General features: G+C 44.4%; 3 protein-coding genes across 3 annotated transcripts; 2 read left to right on the plus strand and 1 right to left on the minus strand.

Moving 5' to 3' along the window:
* Positions 1 to 14,427: 14,427 nt before the first annotated feature.
* LOC6599330 (poly(ADP-ribose) glycohydrolase) lies at positions 14,428 to 17,957 on the plus strand. The gene is made up of 3 exons (XM_002024537.2): positions 14,428 to 14,770; positions 14,831 to 15,539; positions 15,613 to 17,957. The coding sequence occupies exons 1-3, from the start codon at positions 14,638 to 14,640 to the stop codon at positions 16,961 to 16,963; spliced, it is 2,193 nt and encodes a 730-aa protein (XP_002024573.1). The 5' UTR covers positions 14,428 to 14,637; the 3' UTR covers positions 16,964 to 17,957.
* On the minus strand, positions 17,935 to 19,453 carry LOC6599329 (probable insulin-like peptide 7). Its single transcript, XM_026991332.1, has 2 exons — positions 19,311 to 19,453; positions 17,935 to 18,491 (listed from the first exon to the last, which is right to left on the minus strand). Exons 1-2 carry the CDS (start codon positions 19,451 to 19,453, stop codon positions 17,954 to 17,956), a joined length of 681 nt encoding a protein of 226 aa, XP_026847133.1. The 3' UTR covers positions 17,935 to 17,953.
* Positions 19,454 to 22,514: 3,061 nt separating this feature from the next.
* On the plus strand, positions 22,515 to 23,096 carry LOC6599328. The gene is made up of 2 exons (XM_002024535.2): positions 22,515 to 22,712; positions 22,768 to 23,096. Exons 1-2 carry the CDS (start codon positions 22,536 to 22,538, stop codon positions 23,056 to 23,058), a joined length of 468 nt encoding a protein of 155 aa, XP_002024571.1. The 5' UTR covers positions 22,515 to 22,535; the 3' UTR covers positions 23,059 to 23,096.
* The last annotated feature ends 276 nt before the right edge of the window (positions 23,097 to 23,372 follow it).

Consider the following 23,372-nt stretch of genomic DNA (forward strand, 5'->3'; position numbering starts at 1 on the left):
ATTTTCCAAGGAACGAATTTGAGGAACGATTTTAGTCGTCAAGCTTAATGAAATCCATTCACACAAAGCGTTTGTCAATTTGGATGACATTGTGGCAATATTTCTCTGATATTTTGTTGTATTTTTGACCCACTGTGAGTGGAAAGGAATCTTTACTTTACAAATTCTTTAGTTTAAATGATTCTTAGTCCATTTTGTGTGAACATTGAACACGTATAAGATCTCTGAAGCATTTAGCTGCAGCATCGTGCACACGCCATGTATGTTGTTCTAGCCATTCTCGTGCATCCCGAGTCGAGCATCATTCTCCAATCTGCAGTGCTCTCCATTGTTATATTCCGCACGGAATAATCCCGATGGCAGCCCACTGTGCTGCCCAGGCGTTCAGTCGGCCTTTCCGCCATTTGCATTGTGTTTTGTCGTTGCGGCTGCGTTTTCCATATACATTGCGCACACAGACGCGCACACAGAATGCAATCAGCCTATGTCTATGCGTGTGTGTGTGTGTGTGTGTGCGTGTGTGTGTGTGTGTGTGTTTGGGGCATGTTTGTTGCATATAGAGAGAAACCAGCCAGCAATAACCAAAACGTAGACGTCAACTTTCATGCCACTTTTCATGCATAATATTCGTTTCGTTTCGTTTCGGTTTTTGCAACGCACACCAACCAGCCATCCCCTTAGCCCCTCTTTTCAGGCCCCTCCCCCCCCCCCCCAACACCCAACCCCCAACCCCCACCGCACTGAAAAAGTCTGGGCACCGAGTTTTAACATTGAAAACGAACGTTGACATAAATGCAATCAGCACGCGCTCAAAGCAGACAGACAGATGTAAAGACGGATAGGCAGTCAAAAGAGAGAGATAGCAAGAGAGTGCGAGTGAGAGAGAAAGAGAAAGAGAAATATAGGAAAAGAGAGATACATTGAGAGAGAGAGAGAACTGCAACTGCAACGTCTCCTCGATGACGTGTTTGCTGCGGATTTGGCAAGAAAAATGTTGTGATATGATTTGCATAATCATCGATAATTAAATCGATTTCAATGGTTAGAAGTTTTCAAAATATCATTAAGCAATGGCTCCATATGTCTATCCGTATTAAACAGATTAATATAGCTTTATTTCGTTTACTGTTTGACATTTCAATTACTGCTGCTTTCTGGTATCGATAGCTGGAACAGGCTATCGATTACGCATGGCTTAACAAGGAGTATGTCAGACGCTGCCACAAACGAACCCTTTGATACCCTTCAATATCCAACTATTTATAGATTGTAGCCCAAAAGGTTTATTCGTTTAAGAATAGACCTTAAACTCTACTCATTCTCATTCTTATCATTCTTGTGACGATATTTATATGGTAAACGATTTTTTCAGGGTGACATAAATGATTCGATCTTGACTGTTCTGTTGTTCTCCTTGGCGTTAGACCCTCTCCAAAGGGGTATAGCAACCAGAGGTCATATCTGCTGCACCGGCCCCTCTCTCCCCCTCTCTGCTGCTGCTGTGGGCATCCTGCTGACAATGGCTCCCTCCTGCTGATTCAACGCATTGGCCCCCCTGCTGGGTGTTGCTCTTTGCTTCTCCAACGTCAGCTGATGGTTCCCCCCCTCGCTCTGTCTCTCCCTCTTATTGCTATGTGCCCGTTAGCATGCATAAATCAATCAGGTTGAGTGTTTGCTCATAAAATTGCAACAACAAAAAATTGAAACCAACACGCTACGCTTCTCTCTCTCTCTTTTGGGTCTCTACCTCTCTCATTCTCTTTGCACTCTAACCCCGAATGACTAAGGCGCTCAAGTGTCAAATGCACCAGCGCTGACATCGACATCGACGCTGACTTCGACGTAGCTTGCTGACGCAGGATTGATGATGATGCTGTTTACAGTTGGAACAAACATGAGTGGGCGGTGGGCGGTGGGTGGTGAAGACTCTCCCTCTGTCTTGAAGGTAACTTCTCAACTTTCTTGGAATCTTGGAATGAAGTACTGCAGAAAATGCTAAATTTTCCCCCCTTTGACAAAGTGACTGCATGGACAGTGTCTAGAAGATGCCCCAGAAGGCGGGGTATATGCTTATCGTATATGGATCTAGGCTACCCAAATGTTTCCATTAGAGTCCTGCACAAACAGGCAACCGAATCGATTCGATGGGACTCGTTATTCAGCGTCTCAGCTTTTCCATTCCACCAAACGCTAGCCCCGATATGTTCCGAAATTTCGAATTTTTTTCGCGCTCACTATTTCTATTTTCTCATGTTTCCATGTCATTCTTATCAGAATTTGTAGATACTCTATGTGGAAGATTGAAAATGTCTCAAAAAGAGTTTTAAATGTTGTAAAAAGTCATCGTCATCAGAAAACTGATTTTACTTCCATCATGGATACAAAATTAATGAATATTGTGGGTCCAAACTTAGGGATCTCCAATAAGTCGAATAAAAGGTCTTTGCAAGAACTTTATTTTGTTATTTTTTGCTTTTGTTCTAGGTTTTTTCAAAGTGGCTTCAAGTGTGATTGAAATCAAAAGGCTTTTATCATATTTATCGCATATAAAGTAAGATAGCCTTTCTTTCTGGTTATAGATAACAGAATCAAGCCTATAATGTATGTACATAATAAATATGATATTCAACTGCCGTAGAAACAATTGATTGATAATCGAGCTCTGAATAAATACACAGAAATACAAAGAAGTCACATTTGGAAGCCACTGTAGGGTATTTCAAGCTTCGTTTCGACTCTTTTTGCACTGCTTTTGCTATGTGATTTTTCTGCCATCTTTTGCTCTCCCGCTCTCTCCCGCTCTCTCTCTCTCTCCCACTCTCTATGCTGGTTATCAGCAGCACTGCCGCCTGCATGGCTGTCGTCTCAATCGCATTCGAGCATTCGGCAAGGTGTGCCCCTACCGCTTTAAATGTGTGTCTGTCTGTCTCTGTAATCAGTGTGGCAGCACTCTAATTAGCAGCAAACAAATTTCCAAAGTGCCAAAGAGAGACTCACAGAGAGAGAGAGGGAGGGAGAGATGGCTTGCACTTTGTGCTGTTTGAACTTTTCACTTTCAACATTCTGCTGCCACTGTGTGCTGCTCTCCACAGCAATCATCGCACGTCCATCAGCTACATGGCTCGTCAATCATTTGTGAAGAGAGACAGGGCCTCTTAGGGTATTTGCCAAGTCGACACACACGCCCATAACGAAACAAAAGCGAATGCAAAACACTTATCAAGTACAGAAGGCGAGTATGGTGGGAGGGGAGGGGAGGGGAGAAGAGATAAAGAGAGCAGGGCTAAATGAGGGCGGCCGCCTCTTGTGGGCGTACGTTTCGTTTTTACTTGATTTTTCTTTGTACACCCCACCCCTCGTCCTCTTCTACTGCAACGGAAGCATAATCAGCAAAAAAAAAAACAAAAACAAATGAGAAATGTGCATGCTGGTTCTTGTTCTTGTTGTTGTTGTTTTTGCACTGATAAGAGTGCGAGCAGCCCGCCTGCGGAGCGAACGAGCAGCAGCCGCAGCAGCAGAACACAAAGCAGACACTTGTCGGCAAGGTATATTCCACACAGAGGGTGAGGTCAGGCAGTCCCAGGATGCTGGCATGGATGCTGCAAGAGCCGGGAGAGAGTGGGTATAAAAAAATATGTATGTATATACAGTCGAACTTCCATATAGCGAATCTCAAGGGGATTTCATTTTTGCAGAATTTATTTATTTAAATAAATACATTTTTGCAAAATTTATTAAAAATATGTATTACAAAGAATTTATTAAATAAAATTAAAAAAAAAAAAAAATTAAAGAAAATATATAGTAAATACTAAGAGGATTATCGCACGATTCCTTGAGGCAATGATTCTCTGGCAATGTGCGATAATTTCGAGTGATATCGAATATACTATATACATATTTAGGAGGGTCTGCCCATTCACCTTCCATGGTACATATGTATATGCCTTGGATTTGGTCGGTAAGGCCATTGAGTAAAATGGTCTCAAGCTGATTGCTGACTGCTCTCTGGGCTCTGGGCTCTGGCTCTGGCTTTTGTTTTCTGTTTCCTTCTTCCTTCTGTTTCTGCCGTCGCCTGGTGGACGTTTCACGGCCATGGCAGAGAAGCAGAGAAGCAGAAGCAGAGAACCAAATAGAAGCTGTGCCAGCAAAAGCAGAAGCAAAGCTTAGCAAAAGTTGGCAAACAAAAACAAAAGGGCAAAAAAAAACACCATACGACTGAAGAGGAACAACAACAAAATAAGTGCGAAAATAAGAACAAGAAGGAGAAAAGAAGAAGAAAGAGGAGGACAGGGATAGACAAGGAGTATTAAGCTTTTGGGATACGATACCCTTGAAAATATCCTTCATTCAATCGAACTTTGGACAACCAGTCGAAACGTTTTTGTCGAGGCACATGTCTATGAAGGCTTTTTGGAAATTTGTTGATCCTACCCTCCATACAAATCCACCCTGAGCAAGGGGCTATGGCAGTGGAGGCAGGAAGGGGGCCATGGCGAGTGGTAAGGACAGTTGGGAGCCCCTCAAGTGCCCCAACTAATTGGAATTTGGCACGTTCAACCAGTTTGCCACTTTCCTGAGTTCATTTTGTTTTTGTTTCTCTTCTCTGCATCGCATCTTTTGGCTGTTTTTCTTGTTTGCTTTGACTGCAGTTGGTCCACTAAGATGGAATAAGAACAAGAAACAACAAGAACCAACAAGATTGAATGGGAATCGAGGGTTCTTTCAAGATTGTATGTTCTACGATCTATAACAAAGATCCCTAGAAAATCCCCCTATTAACAAATATCAATAGTTCTTAAAAGAAACAAAGAAAACGTTCTTATGGAAACACAAGCAATGGTCGTTAAGGCCACTATCAGTTGAATGCCTTTTGGCTAAGTGGACAGGAAATGCAGTTCTTTGTTTGGGTTTTCTAGGGGCAGCGACTCGCGGGACTCGGGATAAGCTACTGATAAGATATTGAAAAATCTAGGTAAATGGAAACCCCAGAAAATCGCAAAATTAAACAAAACAATAGGAAGGGGGAGGGGTGGGGGTGGGGGTGGGGTTGGGGAAGACAAGAGGCAACGAAAGATAGGCATTGACAATGATCAAGCGGAAAAAGAAAATGAATTAACTCGTAAAAGAAAGAAAGAAACAATTAAGAGTGTAGACTCTCTTTTGCCAAGTCTCTCTCTCTCTCTCTCCCTCCCTCTCTCTGTCTCTCTGTATCATTGCGCATACGTCACGTTTTCCGATTGTCTCCCTCTGTGATGCTCTTCTCTTACTTACTTCTGGCTGGTTTCAAACTCAAATCATCGTCGAAAAAAAGAGTCAGAAACTGCATCAGAGAGAGATAGAGAGAGAGAGGCAGAGTGTTTTAATATAGGGTAGGGCTTTCGATCCGCCTGTTTGTTTTTGTGACAAAGAGAGCCAGCTTTGTCCTCACCTTGGAGAGCCAAGGGTATAACAAATGTTTTTCCAAACAAAACAAAAGTCCGACTCTCACACAAAGAGAAAGAGAGAGAGAGTGGGAGGGAGAGAGCCATACATAGCTGTGATTATGACAGCAACAGCAGTTTTAGCAAACGGAAAACCGAGGGCAGAGCAAAAGCCGTTTCGTTGGACTTCCTCGACCCACAGCAAATACCCTACTGCTGCGGTGGGGAGGCTGCTGCGTAGTAGGGGTGGAGGCTTGATCCAGACTAAATGTTGCATAAGATACGAGCAAGTGTGGACAAATAATGGTGGCACAATTGTTATTAGTGTATTGAAAAACTGTTTAAGATAAGCCCACGCCCTAAAAACACGGCAGGCCACCACCCCACCCAGCAGTTTCCTTTTTTGTGGCCCAATTTTGTATTACTTGAATGTTTTAAATACCTTTTAGCTAGCCGCCACCCGCCCCGCCATTGATGTCTCATCATTCACTTTGTGAGTGATTCATCAATCTCCTTTCCGTTCTGGCGCTGCTGTTCAGAAGTCGCCTAAGGCCGAGAGGTAGCGCATTCAATGCAGCCACGTAGCCACACACATTCTCTCTCGCTCTCCGCCGCTGGACTGAGAGCGTTAGAGTGCAGTCATGTGAATGCATTTATGACCTACAATAATAAGGTGACACACACACACACACACACACGCAGACAGTCATCGAGCGAGAGAGCTAAAGAGAACGAAAGAGGGAGCGAACCTGTGTGTGCGTTATCTTTTGTCTCGAGTTCGTTCGGGCTCCCCTTTACCGCTATTTGGGTTGCAATCACGCGACACGACGCGACGCGACGGACGGGCACAATAACATTTCATCAACAAAGGCTGAGAGTGAGAGCGAGAGCGTGTCTTTTGGGGTGTTGTCATTGCAAATGCAAACAGCTCTGTCTCCCTCGCACACGGCTTTTGGCTCACTGAGCGCAACTTGTTTGCTCCCTCTCTCTCTGTCTCTGTTTTTCAGAGCAACTTGTTTGCTTGTGCTCTCCCTCTCCCTCTCGGAGTCTTTGGAAAAGCTCACGTGTCAGCATTCAGTTTGCTGCCACGCAAACTACTCACACACTCTCTCTATCTCTCTCACTCTCCCCCTCCTCGACCGCTCCGTCACTGTCTTTGCAAGCCATCAATCATCATGTGAGGCTCTATTCCATTCTTCTTCCTCTCTTCTCTTCACCCCCACACAACGCTTAAAGCCGTCTCTTCCAACCAAACGTCATTCATTGCACTCTCTTCGTCGAATTCCGGTCCGCTCTCTTCATCTGATGACGCTCTGGTCAGCCGGTTTTCCTGCGGTCTGCCGCTCTTCGACTTGTCTCTCTTTGGGCTCCCTTTCCCCTGCTGTGGATCCAACCCTCTTGGGCTCTAGTTCTCTTTTTGCGGCTGACGTGTTTACTGGTTTGCTGATGCTTGCTTTTGTTGCCGTTTCTTTCTTATTATTTTTTTTTCTTTCGCTTTTGGGGCGCACGTTGCTTTGTTATTGTTGTCGCTGATGTCAGACACGGACACAAACACACACACACATACACATTCATAGACATACCAACCATGTGCGCTGTTGCCGCAAAACACCTCTGCCGCTGCCGATGCCGCTGCCGCTGCCTCTGCTGACGCCGACAATGTGCAATGTTCCCTCCCACCCACCGTTTCTCTCCGCGAAACAGCACACAATGGATACGACACGCACACAAATGCATGAAAATAATTGTATAATAAATTGAAAAACTTAAGCAACAAACAGAAAGAAAAACACCTACCAAAAAAAATTTCCTACCAAAATATTTTTGGTTTTGCTTTTTTTTTGTGACGCAAATTGAACAAAAAACCCGAAAAACAAATTAAAAGTGCAGCAAAAACAAATAGGAAAGATATTAACACACATAACGACTATGAGATACCCTCTAATACATGGCAGTAGATCTTCTCCTACAAAGGAGGTGCAAAAGAGATAGTTTTTGGCCGTATTTCTGGGCGATAAAAAAATACGCTTACAACATAGAATTATGTTGGAAAATACCCAAAAATATATACATAATATTTTACTAAAATACCAGTTTCCGTTACATACCTTCACAAGAATAAAGTATACCCCTTTGTTGAGTACACCACGAGTAACGGGGTACGAAAATCGAAGCAAAAAAAATGTTCACTGGCGGGGGACAAAATGAAAATTTATGAAAACGTTGACATTGAAAATGTGACAAGAATAATTATATATATATTTTTTTTTGTATTTAATTTTTTTGTATACAAAAGTGGGGAAAATTTTCAGAATTGTTTTTGATTTATTTTTTTTGGTAATATTTCCAAGGGAAATCCCAAAGTTCAATTCCACGAAAATTAATTATTTTAGGCTTTGCAGAATCTTGAGACTTGAGAGTAAAGCCCTCTCCCTGCTTCTAGCATATTGTCCTGTCTTTGATTTCCTTTCTTTACCGTTACAATTGCTGCATACGTTCTTTTTTTTCAGGCTGACGTCACATGAACGACCGCCTCTTACAGCAGACTTTCGCGTGGCCCTCTCTTTATGTCGTGGACGGTGGCGGGGCAGGCTGGGGGTGGGCGGAATTAGTCACTTAGTGCCAGCCACAGACTGAATGGCACTTGTTGTTCCCGCCCGCCAGCCACCACCCACCAGGGTTAGAGGGGTGTCTGTTGACTGACTAAAAGTAAGACTAACTGATAAGCCCCAAAGTGAGTAATAATCAGAGACAGAGAGACAGAGAGACACACACTCATGTGTCGTGTCGTCGGACGATGAAGGTGGTTGGGGGTGGGGGGGTGTGATCAAAAAACAAGTTGGCAGCACCTTCATGGGCAATTGTATTTGCAAAAAAAAAATACTGGGTCTCATCCAAAGGTCGTACAATGACTTTGACACTGAGACTCTGACGGGCACAAGATCAATAGAAAGAGGGGGAGACACGAGACACTTGTTCTGAGAGAAAGAGATAGAAATACAAGGGTTTAGCTAGAAAAAAAGATCGCTTTGGAGATCTCCTCAGACATATGTGGACTAAAGGAAGGAACTTCTCAGAGACTATAGAAAATTATCGTAGAAAGAATCCACCATTCAGGGTCAAAAGATACGCCAAATAAATAAAGTATCCCTAAGATCTCTACAGATCTCTAACAGATGCGACTATCTTTGGGGAAGCTACAAAGGTGGATGGATCTAAAGCGACACCAAGTCGGCAGTGGAGCGCTGCCGCATGACGCGCGGCCCATACCGTAAATGATAGATCTTCGAGCTTTCTGTACCGTTACTCTCTCCCGAGGTTACCCAATCGTATGGGTTCAAGAGAACAGCATACCAAGAGGCTGTTCCCTGTCACTAGCCGTTAGTTGGCAATGCAAAATGGCTGACACCATCCGCTTGCAACAACATTCACGAAAAAGTTCAAAAGAAATTTGTTATTAATTTTTAATTGTTTTGTTTTTTTTTTTGCTCACGCCCCCATTTTGACAACAAACAAAAACGAAGCAAAAGAGAAATCGCTTTTTGCATTTTGCACGTTTTCAAAAATAAATAAATATATAGACACAGATACAGATACAGATACATATATCACAAGATGAATAAAATGTGTGTGCAAAAATAAATATGCAAGAAAGTAAAAACAACAACAGGAGGTAAAATAGCAAAATAGCAAAAAAACAAAAAAAAAAGAGGTGATGGCAAGTCAAGAAGGCCTTAACCTCAATATATGTGTAAAGACAATTAAAAAGCAGCAAAACAAAAACAAAAACCATTGCAAAAATAAGACCAATAAAAACAAAAAAAAACACGCACACAAAATAAAAGAAAACAAATAACCGAAACATTAGATACCCTAACCATAAAAATTATGAGAGAAATTTGAAGATCTCCCATAGATACAGCAGATACAGATACATATAGCACCATACTCTCTAAAGGTTTCAATGGTTTATCGGCTATAAGATAAATCCATAATCCATCTATAATTTTGGTGGAGAGATTAGCTTTTCATTAAATAATTTATTTTTAAGATTTCTCCAAGTCATTTTTTTTTCCTATCCTGCTTCACTAAAAATACATTTAGATCCTGTATCTTTAGGCTAAAAATTATTATTATCTTCCCCTGAAAAAACATCACCACTGGCAGGGTATCCCCCTGTGCCGTTATGCGGGAGTGGCGGCGTTTTGGGGCATGGGGCAGTGCACACATGTGGGTGGACTTCGAGAGTGAAATTCAAAAGACAAGATCACGCCAACAGATGGCGCCAATCAGTGATAAAAAAATAATTGTAACAGATTATATAATCAAAAAAAAAAAAGAAGCAACCTTGATACGAAACAAATACACACTCAAAAAACGCAAAAAGCAAAAAACCACTACAATTATTTGCACATTAAAAGTAATTTTGTTGTTGCAAAAATTAATTCGTTTTTAATGTGTGGTGTCTCTCTCTCTCTCTCTGTCTCTATCGCTCTCTTTCCCTTGAATGTTTGTCTCTACTCGATTTTCGCGGATTCTCGTACGGCCCCCAGGAAGTTGATAATAAAGTGAGCAAGACTCGATAAATGGCCATGCATACATATATGGTATTTACCATTCCGTATAGTACATATATCTATGGCCAAAGCACAATAAAACAAGTGATAATGCCTATTAAGTGTCGCCGGGTGTCTGTTCTTTAATCGATTGAGAGGCTTGAGGCTAACACCAGTCTGTCTTTGGGATGGTTTACAAAATATCTATCTTCATTCAGGGCTGCCTCCAAGGTCGTCAAGAGAGCTTTCAATGTGTCTATCCATCCCCCCCTAGCCCAATACATTATACAGTTTTATCTACATTCTACATTCTTCCTCTTTGTCGTTAAACAGGGGTATGATGATCCTCAACGACCTCATAAAGTCTAGAGTCTGATCTGCTCGTTTCCCCTTTTTGGTCCTATCTGAATAATCATGGGAAAGATCGTCTAATAAATTTCATTTGTTTTTCTTTTTCAAATTTCATAATTCAAATCTCATCAATGGGTATCAACAGCTGCGGTACCAAAAATCGTTTTTGTTTTTTTCATTTTATTCCGCACTGCAATCGATGCCGCTGCCTGCGTCAGCGTCAGCGTCTGCGCCAGCGTCAGCTTCAGCGTAGCAGTCAGATGTTTTTGCTTCTTATAGAAAATTTCAAGGTCATGCGCGCAGGCAAAAAAGTTTGTTGTTTTTCCTGTGGCTATACTTTTTTGTAGTTTTTGTTTTTTGCAAAATAAAAATGGATAGGCAGCAGAAGCAGGGTGGCACAGAGAGAGAGAGAGAGCGAGAAAGAGAGATGCAGTGGGATATGAGGCGACGGGTTAGCGACCCGCCCTATCAACACGTGGTCAAAGCTCACGCACACGCACACACACACACACTTTCGGAGAAGTTTGCTAAACGGGATACCCTATGACAAAATGGAAAGATATGTATGTACAGAGATCAAGCTTTATCCTCTCTGATGACTCTGTCAAATGTCAAACACTTGATCGGACCCAGCATACCCTAAGCTCTGCCCCGAGGGTATAATAATTAATTGCACACTCTTGTTCTCCTTTTGCGGGTGTGCTTTGCCTTCATCTTCTTTGTTTCGCGCATTGCCAACGTGAGCCAAGTCGCGTTGACAAAAGCAAAACCAAAAGCAAAAAGCCAAAAACAATTTCCATTTATCGTTTTGTTGTTGCCCTGCCCGTATTTATTGCACACAATTGAACACAAAAGCACAAAAGTCAGAAGAGCAAGAGGAAGAGGAAGATAACTGTGCACAGCAGAGTGCGGACAATGAGGAGAGCAGAGCAGAGCGGGAGCAGAGAGCGTTTAATAGTGCAGAGTGCATAACAGAGGAACAGTGGAACATCGGAACAGTGGAACAGAGCGGGGGCTGATCCATCAAGCGGCTATAAATAGTTGTTCATCTTTTTTTAAGAGGCATCCATGGATCCCTATCGGGACTACGGCTTTTGAACACCCCCTAAGCGCACTACTCGTCCAGCAACATATGGAGATCACATAATCTCCGCCAACAACAAACACTCCCATCAACAATTCAAAACAAGTGAGAAGTCGTACGACTATCATAATGTACATACAACTAAAGGCAATCTTTCTTAATCATACCCTATTGGATACCCTAGAAAACGAGAAATTCTAAAATTGATTCATGGGAAGGCAGCAACGCAAAAGTGCAGTCGCAGTCACTGCTGACGTTGGCGCTGCTGCTGATGCTGCTTTTGCTCTCTGCCGTTGCCGTTGCCGTTGCCACTGCCACTGATTGCCGTTGATTAAGTATTAGTTCATACTTGAGGGGTGACCTTGAATAAGTTTACTAACATTTCGCATTTTCGGGGCGGGTCGGTTTTCTTTCGCTGCTTTCTATATCTATGGCATGCACAGCCCCTCACCATTGCCCTCGCCCTCACACTACCCCTCCTCTACCTGTTTTTGGCAGCTGTCGCAAAAGGCTTTCAGAAAGAGAGAGAGAGAGAGAGAGACAGAGAGAGAACGAACGCTTTAGTGTATTTCTAGGTTATGGTCAAGGCAACGAATACGCAGATTTGAAGGCTAAAAAGTCAAAGAGAGTGTGTGTGAGTGTGAGAGAGAGGGGCACACTCACCCTGGCACACATACTAATTTGCAGAATTCTTTGAGTGATAACTGTTTCTGCTGCCCCTTTTGCTGCTTTCATTTGTTTACGCGTCATGCCACAGGTAAGCAAAACGCGAGAGTGAGAAACAGGGGAGCGCAGCAGCAGAGGCGGACGTAAGGTATATTAAATATAAGGTGCGAAGAGAAGCACTGGCAGGGTCCAGTAGGGACTAGTTTTGGTTTGCCCGAACACACACTTTTTTTCTCTCTCTCACTGCAATGCAGCTGAGGCAGGTTTTACTTTCCTGTTGCCACTCTACCAGACAGCCTCCCCTGCTATTGAATGTACCTTGGGTAGAACTAGAGGGAGAAGCAGCAGAAATGGTAGAATATTAGTAAGAGGGAGAGGAGGAGAACTGCGCAACTGCTGATTAGAACATTAGCTTGTGACAGATAAAAGTCTGTTGAACTTTTGGAAAAGTACATTCAATAAATTATTTTTTATTTTGATTTTGTTGTTTTGCAGTATTTTGTTTTTGAGCAGCAGCAGCGACGCGCCGCTAATTTTAGAGCTGCTTTCAAAACAAACAAACAAGTCTCTCTCCCACGCTCGCTCTCTCAAACTCGCTCTCTATCTCGCGGCAGCTCCAGTGCAAGGTGTATGTGATCAGGTGAGGTAATGATACTACTATGACAGGAGTGACATATGTATATTTAAAAATATTATTAAATATATCCGGTAGCTTGCAAATATTCAAGGACTTTCACTTCAATTTTGATGGATGCAACTCGACTCCCGCTCGGCGCTCTTTGAACGCCCCACCTTATGGAAAAACACTTTGTCTGGCCGCGGTCGCTCTTCCAGATTGCACATGTATGCGATAATAAGAGAGCGGCCACCACCGCTTACACGTAAGCTCCAGCGCTTAAGAATGGTCTACTAGAAGCTAGCCGAGGGGCGGGAGGGAGAGGTGAATGACAGACAGACGAAGAGCATAAGAGGGCGGTTGTGGTGGTGGCGGTGGTGGGAGAGGGAAGTAAATAAAGCGGCGTTTCTGCCGCCACTGACGTCAACAAATGGGGAGATGTGGCAAGCTTTTTGGAAAACTCTTCAGTTCACATAAATCCATGCAATTATCCATAATACCCAAAAACTTACCTGCTTTTGGAGCTCAAATTGTATATTGAGTACGCACACACATATGCACCTAGGGATACACCAACACACACATCTAATTATGCACTTTTCAGTAATTTACTCCTTTTAACTTAAACACCGCAAAAATAAAAACATTATTTTGTAAGGCTGATTAATTAACACATACTTATCGACTTGGGAATTTATTCTGATTTTTTGATTTTCGTCGAGATTTTTGGTTTTGGGAAAAGTAAAAAAAAAACAAGAAAATAATTGTTTTTGTTACTTCTGACGGGCTACTAAGCTTACTGTTAATTTGCCATTCAGCCTGGGATAAGCAGTGTGTACACAGCCCCAGTGGTGACTATAGTGATGCGCAATCGTTACGCGCCAAAGCTATTTTTAAAATTTAAAATCATTTGATTTCACTAAAATTTATATTAATCGTAGTAGCGCAATCGTTTAATTGATTAAATTTTAAATTTAAATAATTCCCAAGGATCTTTCTGAATATAATAGCACAAATAACGAATGGGCAAATGGACTACACTACGCGTCAATTGCTCCACATAACCAAGTGCAGTGCTACAATGTACAAACAGTATTATTTTTCGCGGTTTAACTCAAAATGTTCAAATAGGGGGGTTAAGTGGGCAAAATAGGTTTTTATCGGTATGTTTACTGTTTAATTCAAAAGTGAGACGGTATATTTTTGTAAATTTCTGAGGGTCGGACGGTATAGCCACACACTTTGCATATTTTAATACTTGTCATTGTAATTGAGTATTTTCTAGTATTTTTCAGTATTGTTTTTAGACGCTTTATTGAGTCACCTCTTGACCAAAGCACTAATGTAAAAATCGTGTAGAAATGCCATTAAGAGTCAGTATTTTTTTGACGGTCGGAAGGTATATGGTATCGATAAGTCCGATAAGACACCACGTCAATCTCATATAGCTGTGCAGCTAAAAGAATTTTGAGTATTTTCTAGTACTTTCAAAATCTTTTCCAGTATTTTTCCAACAATCGTCAGGTGTGTCTGGATAATTACGTAAATATGTAGTTAATATGTAGAAAATGTGTACTTATCGTGGAGTTACCATGTATTTACCGTATTTGTTAAAACCATGTTTTATAAGCAATCAAATAAAACAGAGAGTACTTAAAATTATCCTGTCTTGTAGAAAATTGATTTATCTATCGGAAAAAATAAGTTGTTCAGGGCTGAGAGCCCCATGTATCTAGTGATATTGAACCGAATGTCAAAATCGTGGGATACGATGATTCCATGATGATTCATGACAGCAAATAATTCTCATCGCTACTTAAACAAAACACAAAACAACCGCAGCCCGGCAAAATTTTACGAACATTTAATAAATTATTTCTGCAGTCTGCACTCAACTGCAGGGGCATAGCGGCGTTGACGGTGCGTTTGGGCGACGTCGAAATGGACTCGGACATGGAGGAGGTTGTCGGCAGCCCCGAGGCGGAGGCCAAAACCGGCATGACAGCAGAAGCAGCCGGCAAATCGCTGCTTAAACTGGAGAAAGCGAAGAAAGTTCAGAAAGAGTGTGCAAATGGTGAGACGCAAGCGAAACACAGGTCAGACACATGGCTAATGCATATTCTGATTCCCAAAGGTACAGGCTCGGGCTCGGGCTTGGGGTCGGGTTCGGGTTCGGGCTCAGGCCCACCCTCACCGGATCAGAGCTGGCGTGGCGTACCCATCGAGGATATACATCGGGGACTGCCTCTGTTTCAGCTGGAGCATATGGGACCCGTATCGCCCAGTTCCTTGCACCGCGTGATGCACAAGCATCCCATACGCGAGTCAATCGATGTGCCGCCGCGCCCGTTCAAGGGGGCCGGCAAGTGGGACTCGGACCATGTGCGTCTGCCCTGCGCACCGGAGAGCAAATATCCACGCGACAATGGCGACGGGACCACAACGATCGGTTCGCGCTGGGAGATGATCGAGCGGGCACTGCTGCAGCCGATTTCCAGCAGCAAACAGCTCCAGGATGCGATACTCTCCTACAACACAACGTACAAGGGCAAGTGGAACTTCCGCGCGCTGCACCAGCTGCTCGAGGAGGAGCTGGACGAAAGCGAGAAAAAGGTGTTCTTCGAGGACCTTCTGCCCCGCATCATTCGTCTGGCCCTACGTCTGCCCGATATCATTCAGGCCTCCCTACCCCTGCTCAAGCAGCATACGAACAGCATGATAACACTCACCCAACAACAGATCTCGTGCCTGCTGGCCAATGCCTTTCTCTGTACCTATCCGCGCCGCAACACGCTCAAGCTCAAATCGGAGTACAGCAGCTTCCCGGATATCAATTTCAATAGGTGAGCGGAGAGGACAGGCCTTACCCATCACCCAGTGCTTATCCCACGATTTGTCCCCCCTTCCCCCACACAGGCTCTACCAATCGTCGGGTTCTGCAGTAATGGAGAAGCTCAAGTGCATTATGCACTATTTCCGGCGCATCTGTCCCACAGAACGGGGTGACGGCAATGTGTCCACCGGATGTGTGACATTTTTTCGGCGCAGCGTCAAGCCGGATCGAACGACGATTTGGAATGAGGTAACGGAGTCGCTAGGCGACGTACCGCTACATGTGAATTCGGCCGGAACGATCGAGGACCAGGGCCTGGGCCTGCTGCAGGTGGACTTTGCCAACAAGTATCTGGGCGGCGGCGTGCTCGGTCACGGCTGTGTACAGGAGGAGATCCGCTTTGTGATTTGTCCGGAACTGATGGTGAGCAAACTCTTCACGGAGTCCCTCCGCCCCACCGAGGCGCTGATGGTACTCGGTGCGGAGCGGTATAGCAATTACACCGGCTATGCCGGCAGCTTCACTTGGTCCGGCAACCACGAGGATTTGACGCCGCGGGACAGTTCGCGACGCCGCCAGACGGCGATTGTGGCCATCGATGCGCTTCAGTTTGCCAATGCCACACATCAGTATCGCGAAGATTTGGTGGAGCGGGAGCTGAACAAGGCCCACACCGGCTTCATGCACGCGCTGTCTAGCGAGCCGCCGGGCGTGGCCACTGGCAATTGGGGCTGCGGTGCCTTTGGGGGCGATGCCCGTCTCAAGTCGCTGCTGCAGCTGATGGTCTGCGCCACATTACACCGTCCGTTGGCCTACTACACCTTCGGCAACATCCGGCTGCGCGACGAGCTGCATGAGATGTGGCAGCTGTTCCGCAGCCAGGGCACCACCGTGCGGCAGCTCTGGACCGTGCTGCGTCGCTTCGACTACAGTCTGCGCTCCAACCCATCGCAATCGAGCCAGCCGGCCGCCAAGCCGAATCTCTATGACCATATACGCGATGAACTGATGAAGAAGAAAACGCCGCCATCATCAACGTGCTCCACACCGCAGTCGATCAAGAAGCTGCCGGCCAGTAATGAACAGAGTCCAGACTTGTTTGCCTCGCAGGACGATTCGACAAGCTCTCCGGCCGTTCTCCTGCTCTCCGACGATGAAGAGGCCAATGCCATGATGATGGCCGCCAGCCTGGAGGCCACGCCCAGCGAGAGCAGTCAGGCAGGAGCAGCTGCATCAGCAGCAGGAGGAGACTCACCACCGAAGGTAGCTGCTCCTAACCTGCGACAGCTGTCGCTTCTGGATATGCTAGACGGCCACTACGATCAGGGCCAGGCCTCGAAGCGTCCGCGTCCCCCCCACAGCGGACCCACGGGCCAAGGGCCGGCCAAGAGTCGCAAGGAAAATGATGACGATGGGGAGGCCCCACCACGTTAAAGGGCCACGTTTGCTAGGGTAGGCGGTGGGGGATTTTGACTAAGTGATATTATTCTAAAAGGTTTTTAAACACATAAACACATCGAGAGAGAGAAAAAGAGAGAGAGAGAGAAAGGAACACGACTTCTTAAAAACCTATATTTGCAAACATGAAACTGGTGGACATTCTCGTTTCTGTTTCCAATAAAGCTATTTGCTTTTATAAGTTGAGAAACGTTTCTCGCCCTCATAGCATATACACAGATTATTCGTTCGGTTCTTGTAATTGAGCAAAGGCCTACTACACCACGCAACACGCTACTCGTACAGAAGAAGACCTTCTTCTGCTCCTCCTCCATTGTGGCTCGCCTTCAGTCTCAAAGACGATCGGCGCAAGCATAATGATTCATGAGTTGAAGAAAGTACAAGCTAGAACAGGTTCTTGCAGGTGCACCGAATCGTTGAAGACATCTCGTCGATCCGAAGATGCTCTCGCTGTGTGTGTGTCTCGTCGGGTTCATCATCGTAGCTCACTCACAACGCGGATATCTTTTCTTCTGTTATAGTAATTACATTTGCATTTAGTAGATATTTTTCGTAAAGAAAACTTTACGGAAAGGCCATCTCCACCTATCTAATTATACTTTCATGCTCCCTCTCCCTCTCTCTTTCTCTCTCTCTCTCTCTACCCAAAATATATAGTTTAGAAAATAGTCAACAACTATACTGATATACGGCACATACATACATACCATATGTACTCGTAGAATGTATAGAAATCTAGATGAACTTAGTACAAGTGTTTTTTTTTGTTTTTTTTGTGAACCCCAAGAACTTTGACGATCCATAAACTTTATTCATTGAGCCCCACACTGATGCACACACACACCCAAACGACAATGACACCAACACCAACACCAACACCAACAACAAGAACAACAGCTAAAACAAAATGCATATATAGTATATAACCACATGTATCTGTAGAAAAAATCAAAGAACAAAGGGAAATCAATAATGATTGCGTCGCTTGTTGGAAGGACAGTATTCGGCATATTCCTCCCAGGTACAGCCAGCCTTGGTGCAGCACTCGTTGGTGATCGATGGAGCGTTGGAGCGACGAGTCCTCAGGAACATGTTGGCGTAGTTCACGTGCAGCCAAGTTGACGGGGGCGTACCAGCTGAAAGGATTTTGCAGATGCACATATACATGACAGGTGCAGGAGGATCATCATCTGAAGACTCACGTTTCGAGGAGGAGGAGCTCTGCTTGATCCAGGCCTCGTCGTTGCCCGTCCGCTTGCGGTTGCGTCGCGTCAGGCGGTAAATGTCCTTCTCGCAGGCCCAGTATAACTGGCGGATGAGCTTGTCCCGGCACCGGGAATGGGTCTCCTGATGCCACACATTCTCCCAGTCCGACTGTGAGCTGAAAATATACACACGATATATACATACATATTTGCATAAGCGATTTGCACTGTTCTCTCGGTTGCTATTACTCTTCGGATTTGTTGAATAAATTGAAAATTTCTTGTTAAATTTTTGGTTACTGTTGGCAGAAGCTAAATACAATCCAAAGATCATACAAATTTCATGGAACATTAAGCTAACCTAATCGTAGCGCGATTCGAATCAAAAAAAGTTTGAAATTTAAGTTTCAGAAATAATTCGATTGGAAGTCGTATATGACATCGAAAAACCTCCCTGTTATAGACTATTTTCTTTGTTCCACTAAAGATTCTTTCAGAATTTACAACAATTAGAACTCCTCCTAAATTTAATTGGTATGGTTATAGAAACCAAATATATTTGGATTGGAAATATTCAGCCTCAAATGTTAATAATTTCCTATTAGATGTTGATTACAAAACTTGTGCAGCTGTAGGACCACTTTGGACACCCCCTATCAGAAAAAAACCCACATAACTCTCGTAACTCGCAGTCGATTTGAGACCAAGAAGTTTTTAATGGTTTGAAAGGGTTCAATAAACCAATTTTTCCAAATTTGGTCTCAAATTTAAGCATTTACCTATCAAATCTTTACTTTTAATAGAATATATCTTCATCTCGTTGTATATTTATAAGAAAAACACCAACAAAATCAATTTTATAGCATTATCTGCATTTTGGACTCCCCCTATAAGAAAAAAAATTCACTTAACTCCTCAAAATGGAAACCGATTCGCCACCACTATGTTTTAAACTTCCTATTAATTTGTGATTTGGAAAATACGAAAAACACTAACCACAGTACCACTTCATTCTGGACTATCCCCATTAGAAAGAAACCCATGTAAGGCCCAAGAAGCTCAATCGATTTAACATCAAGAGGCTATCAGTGAATAAAAACCATTCAATGTTCACTCACCGTTCACGAAAGAGCAACTCGAGTCCCTCCTCGGTGTGATGCAGTGCATCGGAGGTCTGGAATAACTGCAGAATGAACAGCAGAACGGCTCCGCAGAGGGTCCAGCTCCTGGGACCGACACCAGTAGTCGATGGTTGGCCCATGATGATGGGGAAAATGATGGTGCAGCTCCTGCTGCTGCAAGATCCTTGGATGTCCCTGGTGTGTGCGGCTCACACAATGGCCGCGTGGCGACTGAACAGTTGGGCCGGTGTGCGGTCCGGTTTTGAAATATAACCGGAGACGGTCGCGGTCGCGGCAGCGCGTACACGGTCAAGGCGGCGGCCAACTGTCGGGCGTCTGCATAATTAAATGGGCTGACACCGCGGATGCTATCCGAGCTTATTTGAAGTAATGAGCACGTAGAGGGCTGCCACACCACACAGGTCTCCTATGTATGGGAGGGATAATGAAGAGCAACGGCAGCAATTGCCTGTGGCCTGGGCCGCTTATTGCCTTGTTTATTTGTGGTCCGGTACGGACCGGACCGGCCCGTCGCCATCCCCTGTGCCCCTGGCCTGCTCCTGTTACCTGTTGCCGCTTCTCCCGACGTTCCTGCACCGGACACTGACACCGACACCGACACTGCTGATGCTGCTGGGGTTAACAAAACAACATAAAATCGAACAACTTACGCTTGTTCCTCTTTTTGTTTGCCTCGTAAAAATCGGTGTTGCCACTCGCCCAGAGTGTTCTCAGTGTGTTCTCATTTCGAAGATCGCATAAATTGTCCAATATTTGCACGAATTTCAATAACCAGCCACCCACACACGCTTCAGGAACAGTGGGCGCAGTGGAACAATTTACTCTTCATTTACCCAATTCTATATGCCTGTCATCGCTTTCCTTTGGCCATCGTATTGCAGTATTTTCATTCCCTGCGAGCCTTGAATCTGGCGACAACCACTGTTCTTAGAGGCGTTGCGCCCACACACAGACAGACAGAGAGCGACAAATACTTAGCTAAATAATGTCACTGTTTACACATGTTGTCCCAATTTATGCAGCACTAGACCTGCCTGCTGGCTGCTGGCTGCTCCTTCTACCCACATATACAGCCATTTGTACCTTTCACACCTTCATTTACTCGGCGGCTCAGTTCTTGCTTGACTTTGCCAGTGGCTGGTTGGTGGCGACATTTGGAGCAGACTCTTCTTTTTGGAATCTTTTGTTTTTGTGTGTGTTTTGAAGGCTGGAAGAATCTAGAAGGTTTGCCTAGGCCTGGATATTCTGGTTTTGATTTCTAAAGCGCTTTCTAACGATCCATGGCCGTTCCATATAGAATATACAATTAAACATACTAATTATCAATGATATCTAACGGGCTAGCCAGTGATATAGAGTCTGTGATGTTACTTTGCCCAGCCGGACCCAAAGTCAGAGCGCGAGGAACGGTAGCAGGCCAAGCTGCAGGACTGATAGGGGTATTAATAATAGTCAAAACATATCCCCATCTGCTGAAGTAGCAGCCGTTGGGCTCCAAGTACGGAGAGGAGCACGAAACCCTGGCCGGAGCAGCCCCTCCATTTGGTTCTTGCCCGTGCCTAGGCACAAGGGTCCTTGTCCGTCGGATTCGGCTCGTCATCGTTGGGGTCTGCTTTGTAGTTCTTACGTGGCAGACTGCGTAACTCACGCCTCACCAAAGTTGTGGGGTCTGCCAGAGGGGCAGCGAGCTCTGTGGTCACATCCGCATCGATACCTTCTTCCTGGGCGGACTCCTTGCGTCCTCGTAGTGCTCGGACATCCCTCGTCTTGGTTGTCAGCTTGCGCCCAAATGCTTTGCTATGCTATGCTTTTCTTTGCATGTTTTCGCTTTCATTTATTGCATCATCTGTTCACTCTGTTTTGCCACAATTCTATCGCTGGCGCCTTGGCCACCTTCTGCCAGTGCTGCCCATGGGCTTCGCTTTTTGTGATTCGCTTCTGTTTTATTACCGAGTTACCGAGTTCTACCTTGGGTATCTATGTTCTTCTTACCCATCAACGAAGCCAACCTCCTCCTAAAACCACAAATACTCTTTTCAGGATACACTGAACTTGTATTAAATGTTAATATTAGGAGAATGGTACATTAGGAGAATGTACATTGATGGGCTTTATTTGGGATGCTTATATTCTGATCAAGAAATGGAAAACCAATAAAGAACCTCCATTTTCCATTTTGATTCCATTTTTCTTTGCAGATTTTCCAATTAAATGCTGCGCGTGCTTTCATAGAATAAACGAAGATATTTAAATGAAAACTCCGAGCACTCAGTGCTCGGTGCAAGAAGATAAAGAGGGGGGAGCTGGCCATCATTGAAAGTGTCAAGAGACAGAGTGACTGAACAATTGACAAACTTTTGTCTCCTGTCCCTTGTCTCTCCATTGTCCCCAGCTCCTAGTCCCTTGGTCGTGGGGTCTCTCCGCACAATTCACTCAATAAAATTCATGACTTGACAGGGAGGGGGGAAGAGATAGTGGCTGGAGTGGGAAAGAGTGAACGATGAAGAGAGGTATAAAATATTTTGCAACTTGCATCTTTGCCCTTCCATGCCACAAAACTTCAATGAAAATTGGAACGAAAGCTATGAAAAAAATATGTGACCAGAGGACATGAAATTTATATGCATTTGCACCGCCACTCGTACTTTTATTTGCATGCCACCTCCGCCCACCCTCTTCGTGGGGGGCACTGACGTGACACTGCATTAAGGATAATGTTGATCATCAATTTTTTTGGAGCTGATGCCGGTAATGAGTCAGCGAGCCGAGCGACTGATGGCCTTATTGCATGCCTGCTGCTTGGGTGCGAAAAATTGAATTTTTTTAACGAAAAAATATGAATCTAACGAGTTCCGGATGGATGGGGCAGCGTAGGGTAATGTCGAGATGATGAGATTTTTTCATATGCCGCAAAAGCGCATTTTGCATACATTTGTATTTTTCGAGTGGTTTTCTTGTGTTAAGATGACATTTAATTGAAAAGTGTTTTGATCTTTTACGTTTTTCTGTACCTGTCCCACACGACGAGTATCCGTTTAACAACGAAAAGGAGGCCGTTTGTTTCGAATCGTTGTGTTACTTATTGTTATTCCTATTCTCATTCATTTCATTGTACTAACTGCTTACAACAACATCGAAATTTACGGAGATTCAAGTCGAATTTTGTAGATCAATTTATTTTCTTGTGATTTTTTATTGACGATGGGGGCCATCGCCAACCATACTTTGAGTTTGGTTAGCAATAGCGCCCACTTAAACTTTATTCAGGACTTTCGCGAAGCCTTTGGCAATGATGGCATGTATGCATTCGAATTGATAAACAAGGCCGCCGACGCCTGGCAGGGGCTAACTCCCGCGGAGAAGCTGCAGTTCGAGAGGGTACAGTATATTCGAGCAGTGAATTTTGTTGGCTTATCGCGTGTCCTCCCCTTAGGAGCAGTACCTGGCGGCTCGTACCGCTGACCTGGAGCGTGTGAAGCGCGGGGAGTCTGCGGGTCTGCTGTGGGCCCAGCAGAAGAAAGCCTTCCGCAAGCTGGCAAAGCGCGGACAGGCCAAGTACAAGGCCGAGTTCAAGGTGGAAGGCATGCAATGGGGACGCTTCGAGGAAAACGAGCCCCAGCTCAAGCGGGACGACGCCCCATCGCTCAAAAATAGATCCTGTTTTTTCAGCGTGTTGGGCATTATCCTGGACAAGTGCCGTCCCAAGCGTCATGACGCGAAATAAAATAATTTTAATAAAATAATGGATAAAAAACCTTTTTGGTGAACAAGTTGAAACAGGTCTTCTTCATGTAGCTTCTGGAAACTTTGGTTCATAGAAGCGAACGGCCAAAGATCCAGCTAGAACCAACAAAAAGTCATCAAAATTCATTAAAACGGAAAACTTTCCGACCCCCAAAGACCCTCAAAGAGTACAGATACTGGATCAGGATGCCCCAAGCCGATCCGAGACGAGTAGTGTACACAGATCCATCAATTTTATTTAACACAATGAACAAATTTTATTGTACATATACATTCATATACGAATACAATATC

The sequence above is a fragment of the Drosophila persimilis genome, unplaced genomic scaffold (genome assembly GCF_003286085.1).
Source record: "Drosophila persimilis strain 14011-0111.01,24,50 unplaced genomic scaffold, DperRS2 tig00000663-arrow-arrow-pilon, whole genome shotgun sequence".
Classification (NCBI taxonomy): domain Eukaryota; kingdom Metazoa; phylum Arthropoda; class Insecta; order Diptera; family Drosophilidae; genus Drosophila; species Drosophila persimilis.

What these genes read in the sequence shown, in the direction of transcription:
- LOC6599328 (XM_002024535.2), top strand. Translation starts at nt 22,536, where the DNA reads ATGGGGGCCATCGCCAACCATACTTTGAGTTTGGTTAGCAATAGCGCC. An exon ending in AGAAGCTGCAGTTCGAGAGG is followed by an intron (nt 22,713 to 22,767) that starts GTACAGTATATT and finishes TCCTCCCCTTAG; the next exon opens with GAGCAGTACCTGGCGGCTCG.
- LOC6599330 (XM_002024537.2), top strand. Translation starts at nt 14,638, where the DNA reads ATGGACTCGGACATGGAGGAGGTTGTCGGCAGCCCCGAGGCGGAGGCC. An exon ending in TCAGAAAGAGTGTGCAAATG is followed by an intron (nt 14,771 to 14,830) that starts GTGAGACGCAAG and finishes TGATTCCCAAAG; the next exon opens with GTACAGGCTCGGGCTCGGGC. An exon ending in CCGGATATCAATTTCAATAG is followed by an intron (nt 15,540 to 15,612) that starts GTGAGCGGAGAG and finishes TCCCCCACACAG; the next exon opens with GCTCTACCAATCGTCGGGTT.
- LOC6599329 (XM_026991332.1), bottom strand. Translation starts at nt 19,453, where the DNA reads ATGGGCCAACCATCGACTACTGGTGTCGGTCCCAGGAGCTGGACCCTC. An exon ending in GAGTTGCTCTTTCGTGAACG is followed by an intron (nt 18,492 to 19,310) that starts GTGAGTGAACAT and finishes TTCTGCCAACAG; the next exon opens with TAACCAAAAATTTAACAAGA.